The sequence below is a fragment of the Procambarus clarkii genome, chromosome 13, assembly GCF_040958095.1.
Source record: "Procambarus clarkii isolate CNS0578487 chromosome 13, FALCON_Pclarkii_2.0, whole genome shotgun sequence".
In the NCBI taxonomy this organism is placed as follows: Eukaryota; Metazoa; Arthropoda; class Malacostraca; order Decapoda; family Cambaridae; genus Procambarus; species Procambarus clarkii.
Window position 1 is genome coordinate 51,597,619 of NC_091162.1, and position 12,510 is coordinate 51,610,128.

General features: G+C 51.0%; 2 protein-coding genes across 2 annotated transcripts; both read right to left on the reverse strand.

Annotated features, from left to right (window-relative positions):
* Positions 1 to 5,658: 5,658 nt before the first annotated feature.
* Positions 5,659 to 6,681, reverse strand: LOC138364496 (uncharacterized). Its single transcript, XM_069324140.1, has one exon. The coding sequence runs from the start codon at positions 6,679 to 6,681 to the stop codon at positions 5,659 to 5,661; it is 1,023 nt and encodes a 340-aa protein (XP_069180241.1).
* A 1,605-nt stretch (positions 6,682 to 8,286) lies between these two features.
* Positions 8,287 to 11,217, reverse strand: LOC138364497 (mucin-3A-like). The gene has a single exon (XM_069324142.1). The coding sequence runs from the start codon at positions 11,215 to 11,217 to the stop codon at positions 8,287 to 8,289; it is 2,931 nt and encodes a 976-aa protein (XP_069180243.1).
* Between the last annotated feature and the right edge of the window lie 1,293 nt (positions 11,218 to 12,510).

The window sequence follows — 12,510 nt, forward strand, 5'->3', positions numbered from 1 at the left end:
ATGTGAAGCATCTTGGGAGACACTTGTGAAGCATCTTGGGAGACACTTGTGAAGCATCTTGGGGGACACTTGTGAAGCATCTTGGGGGACACTTGTGAAGCATCTTGGGGGACACTTGTGAAGCATCTTGTGAAGCATCTTGGGGGACACTTGTGAAGCATCTTGGGGGACACTTGTGAAGCATCTTGGGAGACACTTGTGAAGCATCTTGGGGGACACTTGTGAAGCATCTTGGGAGGACATTGTGAAGCATCTTGGGGGACACTTGGTGAAGTCATCTTGGGAGGGACACTTGTGAAGCATCTTGGGGGACACTTGTGAAGCATCTTGGTGTACACTTGTGAAGCATCTTGGTGTACACTTGTGAAGCATTTGGTGGACACTTGTGAAGCATCTTGGGGACACTTGTGAAGCATCTTGGTGGGACACTTGTGAAGCATCTTGGGGACATTGTGAGCATCTTGGGAGACACTTGTGAAGCATCTTGGGGACACTTGTGAAGCATCTTGGGGGACACTTGTGAAGCATCTTGGTGGACACTTGTGAAGCATCTTGGTGGACACTTGTGAAGCATCTGGGGACACTTGTGAAGCATCTTGGGGAACACTTGTGAAGCATTTGGGGGAGACACATTGTGAAGCATCTTGGTGAGACACTTGTGAAGCACTCTTTGGTGGACCACTTGTGTAAGCATCTCTGGGTGGACACCTTGTGAAGCATCCTTGGTGGACACTTGTGAAGCATCTTGGGGACACTTGTGAAGCATGCTTGGTGGGACATTGTGAAGCATCTTGGGGACACATTGTGAAGAATCTTGTGAAGCATCTTGGTGGACACTGTGGAACAAGCATCTCTGTTGGGACACTTGTTGAAGCATCTTGGTGGGACACGTGTGAAGCATCTTCGGGGACACCTTGTGAAGGCAAGCTTGGGGGACACTTGTTGAAGCATCTTTTGTGGTAGCACTTGTGAAGCATCTTGGGGGACACTTGTGAAGCATCTTCGGTTGCGGACACTTGTGAAGCATCTTTGGGGGACACTTGTGAAGCATCTTGGGGGACACTTGTGAAGCATCTTGGGAGACACTTGTGAAGCATCTGGGAGACACTTGTGAAGCATCTTGGGAGACACTTGTGAAGCTCTGGGGAGTACACTTGTGAAGCATCCTTGGGGGACACTTGTGAAGCATCTTGGGAGACACTTGTGAAGCATCTTGGGAGACACTTGTGAAGCATCTTGGGGGAACACTTGTGAAGCATCTTGGTGGAACACTTGTGAAAGCATCTTGGTGGGACACTTGTGAAGCATCTTGGGGGACACTTGTGAAGCATCTTGGGGGACACTTGTGAAGCATCTTGGGAGACACTTGTGAAGCATCTTGGGGACACTTGTGAAGCATCTTGGTGGACACTTGTGAAGCATCTTGGTGGACACTTGTGAAGCATCTTGGGGACACTTGTGAAGCATCTTGGGAGACACTTGTGAAGCATCTTGGGAGACACTTGTTGAAGCATCTTGGGAGACACTTGTGAAGCATCTTGGGGGACACTTGTGAAGCATCTTGGGGGACACTTGTGAAGCATCTTGGTGGACACTTGTGAAGCATCTTGGGGGACACTTGTGAAGCATCTTGGTGGACACTTGTTGAAGCATCTTGGGAGACACTTGTGAAGCATCTTGGGGGACACTTGTGAAGCATCTTGGGGGACACTTGTGAAGCATCTTGGGGGACACTTGTGAAGCATCTTGGTGGACACTTGTGAAGCATCTTGGTGGACACTTGTGAAGCATCTTGGGGGACACTTGTGAAGCATCTTGGGGGACACTTGTGAAGCATCTTGGGGGACACTTGTGAAGCATCTTGGTGTACACTTGTGAAACATCTTGGTGGACACTTGTGAAGCATCTTGGGGGACACTTGTGAAGCATCTTGGTGGACACTTGTGAAGCATCTTGGGGGACACTTGTGAAGCATCTTGGTGGACACTTGTGAAGCATCTTGGGGGACACTTGTGAAGCATCTTGTGAAGCATCTTGGTGGACACTTGTGAAGCATCTTGGGAGACACTTGTGAAGCATCTTGGTGGACACTTGTGAAGCATCTTGGTGGACACTTTTGAAGCATCTTGGGGGACACTTGTGAAGCATCTTGGTGGACACTTGTGAAGCATCTTGGGAGACACTTGTGAAGCATCTTGGGGGACACTTGTGAAGCATCTTGTGAAGCATCTTGGGAGACACTTGTGAAGCATCTTGGGGGACACTTGTGAAGCATCTTGGGGGACACTTGTGAAGCATTCTTGGGGGACACTTGTGAAGCATCTTGGGGACACTTGTGAAGCATCTTGGGAGACACTTGTGAAGCATCTTGGTGGACACTTGTGAAGCATCTTGTGAAGCATCTTGGGGGACACTTGTGAAGCATCTTGGGGACACTTTGTGAAGCATCTTGGGGACACTTGTGAAGCATCTTGGGAGGACACTTGTGAAGCATCTTGGTGGACACTTGTGAAGCATCTTGTGAAGCATCTTGGGGGACACTTGTGAAGCATCTTGGGGGACACTTGTGAAGCATCTTGGGAGACACTTGTGAAGCATCTTGTGGGACACTTGTGAAGCATCTTGGTGGACACTTGTGAAGCATCTTGGGAGACACTTGTGAAGCATCTTGGGAGACACTTGTGAAGCATCTTGGTGGACACTTGTGAAGCATCTTGGTGGACACTTGTGAAGCATCTTGGGGGACACTTGTGAAGCATCGTGGTGGACACTTGTGAAGCATCTTGGATGACACTTGTGAAGCATCTTGTGAAGCATCTTGGTGGACACTTGTGAAGCATCTTGGTGGACACTTGTGAAGCATCTTGGGAGACACTTGTGAAGCATCTTGGGAGACACTTGTGAAGCATCTTGGGAGACACTTGTGAAGCATCTTGGGAGACACTTGTGAAGCATCTTGGGAGACACTTGTGAAGCATCTTGGGGGACACTTGTGAAGCATCTTGGGGGACACTTGTGAAGCATCTTGGGGGACACTTGTGAAGCATCTTGGGGGACACTTGTGAAGCATCTTGGGGGACACTTGTGAAGCATCTTGGTGACACTTGTGAAGCATCTTGGGGGACACTTGTGAAGCATCTTGTGAAGCATCTTGGGAGACACTTGTGAAGCATCTTGGGGGACACTTGTGAAGCATCTTGGTGGACACTTGTGAAGCATCTTGGACACTTGTGAAGCATCTTGGTGGACACTTGTGAAGCATCTTGGTGGACACTTGTGAAGCATCTTGGATGACACTTGTGAAGCATCTTGTGAAGCATCTTGGTGGACACTTGTGAAGCATCTTGGGAGACACTTGTGAAGCATCTTGGGAGACACTTGTGAAGCATCTTGGGGGACACTTGTGAAGCATCTTGGGGGACACTTGTGAAGCATCTTGGGGGACACTTGTGAAGCATCTTGGGGGACACTTGTGAAGCATCTTGGGGGACACTTGTGAAGCATCTTGGGGGACACTTGTGAAGCATCTTGGGGGACACTTGTGAAGCATCTTGGGGGACACTTGTGAAGCATCTTGGTGGACACTTGTGAAGCATCTTGGTGGACACTTGTGAAGCATCTTGGTGGACACTTGTGAAGCATCTTGGTGGACACTTGTGAAGCATCTTGGTGGACACTTGTGAAGCATCTTGGTGGACACTTGTGAAGCATCTTGGTGGACACTTCTGAAGCATCTTGGTGGACACTTGTGAAGCATCTTGGTGGACACTTGTGAAGCATCTTGGGGGACACTTGTGAAGCATCTTGGGGGACACTTGTGAAGCATCTTGGGGGACACTTGTGAAGCATCTTGGGGGACACTTTTGAAGCATCTTGTGAAGCATCTTGGGAGACACTTGTGAAGCATCTTGGGAGACACATGTGAAGCATCTTGGGGGACACTTGTGAAGCATCTTGGGAGACACTTGTGAAGCATCTTGGGGGACACTTGTGAAGCATTTTGGGGGACACTTGTGAAGCATCTTGGGGGACACTTGTGAAGCATATTGGGGGACACTTGTGAAGCATCTTGTGAAGCATCTTGGGAGACACTTGTGAAGCATCTTGGGAGACACTTGTGAAGCATCTTGGGAGACACTTGTGAAGCATCTTGGGAGACACTTGTGAAGCATCTTGTGAAGCATCTTGGGAGACACTTGTGAAGCATCTTGGGGGACACTTGTGAAGCATCTTGGTGGACACTTGTGAAGCATCTTGGTGGACACTTGTGAAGCATCTTGGTGGACACTTGTGAAGCATCTTGGTGGACACTTGTGAAGCATCTTGGTGGACACTTGTGAAGCATCTTGGTGGACACTTGTGAAGCATCTTGGGGAACACTTGTGAAGCATCTTGGGGGACACTTGTGAAGCATCTTGTGAAGCATCTTGGTGGACACTTGTGAAGCATCTTGGGGGACACTTGTGAAGCATCTTGGGGGACACTTGTGAAGCATCTTGGTGGACACTTGTGAAGCATCTTGGTGGACACTTGTGAAGCATCTTGTGAAGCATCTTGGGGGACACTTGTGAAGCATCTTGGTGGACACTTGTGAAGCATCTTGGGGAACACTTGTGAAGCATCTTGGGAGACACTTGTGAAGCATCTTGGGGGACACTTGTGAAGCATCTTGGGGGACACTTGTGAAGCATCTTGGTGGACACTTGTGAAGCATCTTGGTGGACACTTGTGAAGCATCTTGGTGGACACTTGTGAAGCATCTTGGGGGACACTTGTGAAGCATCTTGGTGGACACTTGTGAAGCATCTTGGGGGACACTTGTGAAGCATCTTGGGGGACACTTGTGAAGCATCTTGGGGGACACTTGTGAAGCATCTTGTGAAGCATCTTGGGGGGACACTTGTGAAGCATCTTGGGGGACACTTGTGAAGCATCTTGGGAGACACTTGTGAAGCATCTTGGGAGACACTTGTGAAGCATCTTGGGGGACACTTGTGAAGCATCTTGGGGGACACTTGTGAAGCATCTTGGGGGACACTTGTGAAGCATCTTGGGGAACACTTGTGAAGCATCTTGGGAGACACTTGTGAAGCATCTTGGGGGACACTTGTGAAGCATCTTGGGGGACACTTGTGAAGCATCTTGGTGGACACTTGTGAAGCATCTTGGGGGACACTTGTGAAGCATCTTGGGGGACACTTGTGAAGCATCTTGTGAAGCATCTTGGTGGACACTTGTGAAGCATCTTGGGGGGGGGGTAATGACCCATTATAGTGGTAAGTGTACCTAGTGTATTGTGGTGGAGGGTGTGGTGCTGGGTGTGGTGGTGGGTGTGGTGGTACGGGGTGTGGTGGTAGAGGGTGTGGTGCTGGGTGTGGTGGTGGGTGTGGTGGTAGAGGGTGTGGTGGTAGAGGGTGTGGTGGTAGAGGGTGTGGTGGTAGAGGGTGTGGTGGTGGGTGTGGTGGTAGAGGGTGTGGTGGTGGGTGTGGTGGTAGAGGGTGTGGTGCTGGGTGTGGTGGTGGGTGTGGTGGAGGGTGTGGTGGTGGGTGTGGTGGTGGGTGTGGTGCTGGGTGTGGTGGAGGGTGTGGTGGTAGAGGGTGTGGTGGTAGGGGGTGGGTGTGGTGGTGGTGGAGGCTCTCCCCCCCCCCCCCCCCTTCCTCATAGCATGAGGAAGGGGGGGGGAGGAGATGGTGTGAGGTAGAGGGAGGGAGGGAGATATATGGGAGGTGTTGTGTGGCAGGTTTCCTGTGATAGTGTAGTGATAAGTGTGAGAGGAATGGTGAGGCTGGTGCCCCAGACACCATGCTGGCTGGTGGGGCAGGATGGTGAGGCTGGTGCCCCAGACACCATGCTGGCTGGTGGGGCAGGATGGTGAGAGATGGTGCCCCAGACACCATGCTGGCTGGTGGGGCAGGATGGTGACAGATGGTGCCCCAGACACCATGCTGGCTGGTGGGGCAGGATGGTGAGGCTGGTGGCCCAGACACCATGCTGGCTGGTGGGGCAGGATGGTGAGGCTGGTGCCCCAGACACCATGCTGGCTGGTGGGGCAGGATGGTGAGGCTGGTGGCCCAGACACCATGCTGGCTGGTGGGGCAGGATGGTGAGGCTGGTGCCCCAGACACCATGCTGGCTGGTGGGGCAGGATGGTGAGGCTGGTGCCCCAGACACCATGCTGGCTGGTGGGGCAGGATGGTGAGGCTGGTGCCCCAGACACCATGCTGGCTGGTGGGGCAGGATGGTGACAGATGGTGCCCCAGACACCATGCTGGCTGGTGGGGCAGGATGGTGAGAGATGGTGCCCCAGACACCATGCTGGCTGGTGGGGCAGGATGGTGAGGCTGGTGGCCCAGACACCATGCTGGCTGGTGGGGCAGGATGGTGAGAGATGGTGCACAGTGGGAGGTATTGTGAACACTGTGAGAGCGTGGTGGCCCAGACACCATGCTGGCTGGTGGGGCAGGATGGTGAGAGATGGTGCCCCAGACACCATGCTGGCTGGTGGGGCAGGATGGTGAGAGATGGTGCCCCAGACACCATGCTGGCTGGTGGGGCAGGATGGTGACAGATGGTGCCCCAGACACCATGCTGGCTGGTGGGGCAGGATGGTGAGAGATGGTGCCCCAGAGACCATGCTGGCTGGTGGGGCAGGATGGTGACAGATGGTGCCCCAGACACCATGCTGGCTGGTGGGGCAGGATGGTGAGAGATGGTGCACAGTATGAGGTATTGTGAACACTGTGCGAGCGTGGTACACTTTGTGACAACCGTGCTCTTAACTGCCTGATAACGACCTACTGGCAGCGATAATAACTGGCCTTATCTTCTCCCAGAGTGAATAACCATGGACCTAATTACCATACAAGATACCACATCCTCCCTAACTTTCATTTGACTGTTACAATGTAAGCCGGTCGGCCGAGCGGACAGCACGCTATACTTGTGATCCTGTGGTCCTGGGTTCGATCCCAGGCGCCGGCGAGAAACATTGGACAGAGTTTCTTTCACCCTATGCCCCTGTTACCTAGCAGTAAAATAGGTACCTGGGTGTTAGTCAGCTGTCACGGGCTGCTTCCTGGGGGTGGAGGCCTGGTCGAGGACCGGGCCGTGGAGACACTAAAAAGCCCCGAAATCATCTCAAGATAACCTCAAGATAAGGAGAGGAGAAGGAACCATCCCGTGGGTACCCGTCCACACACAATGACACTGGAGGCGTCAAACACCAACACACAAGCGGACATAATCTCTACATTAAATATTTGTTGTACAGGATATCAAGAAGAGGTAAGAAATTGGTATGTAAAGCAGTGGTGCATGGTACAAGCAAGTTATCACCAGAGATGATCTTGTATCTGCCATGGTTCATCCTGCTCTTGAGGGGAAGTGAGTGGGAAGTATGTAAAGCAGTGGTGCATGGTACAAGCAAGTTATCACCAGAGATGATCTTGTAGCTGCCATGGTTCATCCTGCTCTTGAGGGGAAGTGAGTGGGAAGTATGTAAAGCAGTGGTGCATGGTACAAGCAAGTTATCACCAGAGATGATCTTGTAGCTGCCATGGTTCATCCTGCTCTTGAGGGGAAGTGAGTGGGAAGTATGTAAAGCAGTGGTGCATGGTACAAGCAAGTTATCACCAGAGATGATCTTGTAGCTGCCATGGTTCATCCTGCTCTTGAGGGGAAGTGACCGGGAAGTATGTAAAGCAGTGGTGCATGGTACAAACAAGTTATCACTAGAGAACGGGTGTTCTACACACACCTTCCCACAACACCGGGCAGGTGCTGACCAAGGAACATACTAGCTAAACCTCTCTGGGTTTTCACAGCTCTTGACTTCAAAACACATTTAAATCTGTATTTAAATGAGTGATTTAAATCAAATTACCCTGATCACCGGCACCCCGTGTAATAGGGAGGTTATCTTGAGGTGATTTCGGGGCTTAGCGTCCCCGCGGCCCGGTCCTCCACCAGGTCCTCCTCTTTGTTACACACCCCCCAGGAAGCAGCAGCCCGTAGCTGCTGTCCCAGGCCTGGCAGCCCAGGACCCCCAGGCCTGGCCGCCCAGGACCCCCAGGCCTGGCAGCCCAGGACCCCCAGGCCTGGCCGCCCAGGACCCCCAGGCCTGGCAGCCCAGGACCCCCAGGCCTGGCAGCCCAGGACCCCCAGGCCTGGCAGCCCAGGACCCCCAGGCCTGGCAGCCCAGGACCCCCAGGCCTGGCCGCTAGGACCAAGCATGACCACCTACAGTGAGCACTGAACAAGGTGTTTATATATTTTATGGTGAGATTATCAGCGCGGAATGTTGGTAGGGCGACAGATGGGTGTGAAGGTGTGTGTTGTTGTGTTGTTGAGGCGACAGATGGGTGTGAAGGTACGTGTGTTGTTGTGTTGTTGAGGCGACAAATGGGTGTGAAGGTATGTGTGTTGTTGTGTTGTTGAGGCGACAGATGGCTGTGAAGGTACGTGTGTTGTTGTGTTGTTGAGGCGACAGATGGCTGTGAAGGTATGTGTGTTGTTGTGTTGTTGAGGCGACAGATGGCTGTGAAGGTATGTGTGTTGTTGTGTTGTTGAGGCGACAGATGGCTGTGAAGGTGTGTGTTGTTGTGTTGTTGAGGCGACAGATGGCTGTGAAGGTATGTGTGTTGTTGTGTTGTTGAGGCGACAGATGGCTGTGAAGGTACGTGTGTTGTGTTGTTGAGGCGACAGATGGCTGTGAAGGTATGTGTGTTGTTGTGTTGTTGAGGCGACAGATGGCTGTGAAGGTATGTGTGTTGTTGTGTTGTTGAGGCGACAGATGGCTGTGAAGGTATGTGTGTTGTTGTGTTGTTGAGGCGACAGATGGCTGTGAAGGTACGTGTGTTGTTGTGTTGTTGAGGCGACAGATGGCTGTGAAGGTATGTGTGTTGTTGTGTTGTTGAGGCGACAGATGGCTGTGAAGGTATGTGTGTTGTTGTGTTGTTGAGGCGACAGATGGGTGTGAAGGTATGTGTGTTGTTGTGTTGTTGTTGAGGCGACAGATGGGTGTGAAGGTACGTGTGTTGTTGTGTTGTTGAGGCGACAGATGGCTGTGAAGGTATGTGTGTTGTTGTGTTGTTGTTGAGGCGACAGATGGCTGTGAAGGTACGTGTGTTGTTGTGTTGTTGAGGCGACAGATGGCTGTGAAGGTACGTGTGTTGTTGTGTTGTTGAGGCGACAGATGGCTGTGAAGGTACGTGTGTTGTTGTGTTGTTGAGGCGACAGATGGCTGTGAAGGTATGTGTGTTGTTGTGTTGTTGTTGAGGCGACAGATGGCTGTGAAGGTATGTGTGTTGTTGTGTTGTTGAGGCGACAGATGGCTGTGAAGGTACGTGTGTTGTTGTGTTGTTGAGGCGACAGATGGCTGTGAAGGTACGTGTGTTGTTGTGTTGTTGAGGCGACAGATGGCTGTGAAGGTACGTGTGTTGTTGTGTTGTTGTTGAGGCGACAGATGGGTGTGAAGGTACGTGTGTTGTTGTGTTGTTGTTGAGGCGACAGATGGCTGTGAAGGTACGTGTGTTGTTGTGTTGTTGTTGAGGCGACAGATGGCTGTGAAGGTACGTGTGTTGTTGTGTTGTTGAGGCGACAGATGGCTGTGAAGGTACGTGTGTTGTTGTGTTGTTGAGGCGACAGATGGCTGTGAAGGTATGTGTGTTGTTGTGTTGTTGAGGCGACAGATGGCTGTGAAGGTATGTGTGTTGTTGTGTTGTTGAGGCGACAGATGGCTGTGAAGGTATGTGTGTTGTTGTGTTGTTGAGGCGACAGATGGCTGTGAAGGTGTGTGTTGTTGTGTTGTTGAGGCGACAGATGGCTGTGAAGGTACGTGTGTTGTTGTGTTGTTGAGGCGACAGATGGCTGTGAAGGTATGTGTGTTGTTGAGGCGACAGATGGCTGTGAAGGTACGTGTGTTGTGTTGTTGTTGAGGCGACAGATGGCTGTGAAGGTACGTGTGTTGTTGTGTTGTTGTTGAGGCGACAGATGGCTGTGAAGGTACGTGTGTTGTTGTGTTGTTGAGGCGACAGATGGCTGTGAAGGTGTGTGTTGTTGTGTTGTTGTTGAGGCGACAGATGGCTGTGAAGGTACGTGTGTTGTGTTGTTGTTGAGGCGACAGATGGCTGTGAAGGTACGTGTGTTGTTGTGTTGTTGAGGCGACAGATGGCTGTGAAGGTACGTGTGTTGTGTTGTTGTTGAGGCGACAGATGGCTGTGAAGGTGTGTGTTGTTGTGTTGTTGAGGCGACAGATGACTGTGAAGGTACGTGTGTTGTTGTGTTGTTGAGGCGACAGATGGCTGTGAAGGTGTGTGTTGTGTTGTTGTTGAGGCGACAGATGGCTGTGAAGGTACGTGTGTTGTTGTGTTGTTGAGGCGACAGATGGCTGTGAAGGTATGTGTGTTGTTGAGGCGACAGATGGCTGTGAAGGTATGTGTGTTGTTGAGGCGACAGATGGCTGTGAAGGTATGTGTGTTGTTGAGGCGACAGATGGCTGTGAAGGTACGTGTGTTGTGTTGTTGTTGAGGCGACAGATGGCTGTGAAGGTACGTGTGTTGTTGTGTTGTTGAGGCGACAGATGGCTGTGAAGGTGTGTGTTGTTGTGTTGTTGAGGCGACAGATGGCTGTGAAGGTGTGTGTTGTTGTGTTGTTGAGGCGACAGATGGCTGTGAAGGTACGTGTGTTGTTGTGTTGTTGAGGCGACAGATGGCTGTGAAGGTACGTGTGTTGTTGTGTTGTTGAGGCGACAGATGGCTGTGAAGGTATGTGTGTTGTTGAGGCGACAGATGGCTGTGAAGGTATGTGTGTTGTTGAGGCGACAGATGGCTGTGAAGGTATGTGTGTTGTTGAGGCGACAGATGGCTGTGAAGGTATGTGTGTTGTTGTGTTGTTGTTGAGGCGACAGATGGCTGTGAAGGTATGTGTGTTGTTGAGGCGACAGATGGCTGTGAAGGTATGTGTGTTGTTGAGGCGACAGATGGCTGTGAAGGTATGTGTGTTGTTGTGTTGTTGAGGCGACAGATGACTGTGAAGGTACGTGTGTTGTTGTGTTGTTGAGGCGACAGATGGCTGTGAAGGTACGTGTGTTGTTGTGTTGTTGAGGCGACAGATGGCTGTGAAGGTATGTGTGTTGTTGTGTTGTTGAGGCGACAGATGGCTGTGAAGGTACGCGTCTACCAGCGTGGAGAGGGAGGCAGGAAGCCCCGTAATCAACATGTGTAGTCATATTAGTGTCTCTGGTAAGATGAGTCAGTTTGGGTGTGTATGGTGTTTGTTATTGTATTGTGGCGCCATTGTGAGGAGCTTGTAAAGTGGTGGTGGGAGGCGAGTCAGTGGCTCAGTGTGGTGGTAGCCGTGGTGCGGGGAGGGTGTGCGTGTGGTAGTGGTGGTAGTAGCGTGCTGACTGGAGCACCAGCCAGGCCCTCTATATTACACCTGCACCAGTCTCTCCCTCACTACCGCTGAGAATGGTGGGTCTCCTCACAATTACTATGACATTCTTTCTAATAATCTAACTACTTCAACCACTTTCTCTCCACCCACATGTACCATAGAGCGACGGTCTCGCTTCATGCAGGTCGGCGTTCAATCCCCGACCGTCCGCAAGTGCTTGGGCACCATTCCTTCCCCCGTCCCATCCCTAATCATTATCCTGACCTCTTGCCAGTGTTATACTCGCAATGGCTATGTTGCTGTATAATTGTAACCAAAGCCGTCAAACACTGAGGAGAGATGTACATGTTCATTACTGGTAATGTGAACACTGCTCCCAGTGTATCTACGTGATGTGAACACTACTCCCAGTGTATCTACGTGATGTGAACACTACTCCCAGAGTATCTACGTGATGTGAACATTACTCCAGTGTATCTACGTGATGTGAACACTACTCCAGTATCTACGTGATGTGAACACTACTCCAGTATCTACGTGATGTGAACATTACCCCAGTGTATCTACGTGATGTGAACACTGCTCCCAGTGTATCTACGTGATGTGAACACTGCTCCCAGTGTATCTACGTGATGTGAACACTACCAGTGTATCTACGTGATGTGAACATTACTCCAGTGTATCTACGTGATGTGAACACTACTCCAGTATCTACGTGATGTGAACACTACTCCCAGAGTATCTACGTGATGTGAACACTACTCCCAGAGTATCTACGTGATGTGAACATTACCCCAGTGTATCTACGTGATGTGAACACTGCTCCCAGTGTATCTACGTGATGTGAACACTGCTCCCAGTGTATCTACGTGATGTGAACATTACCCCAGAGTATCTACGTGATGTGAACACTACTCCCAGTGTATCTACGTGATGTGAACACTACTCCCAGAGTATCTACGTGATGTGAACACTACTCCCAGAGTATCTACGTGATGTGAACACTGCTCCCAGTGTATCTACGTGATGTGAACACTACTCCAGTGTATCTACGTGATGTGAACACTACTCCCAGAGTATCTACGTGATGTGAACACTACTCCCAGAGTATCTACG

Coding starts and splice junctions, on each gene's coding strand:
- LOC138364496 (XM_069324140.1), bottom strand. CDS start 6,681: ATGGTGTCTGGGGCACCATCTGTCACCATCCTGCCCCACCAGCCAGCA.
- LOC138364497 (XM_069324142.1), bottom strand. CDS start 11,217: ATGTTGATTACGGGGCTTCCTGCCTCCCTCTCCACGCTGGTAGACGCG.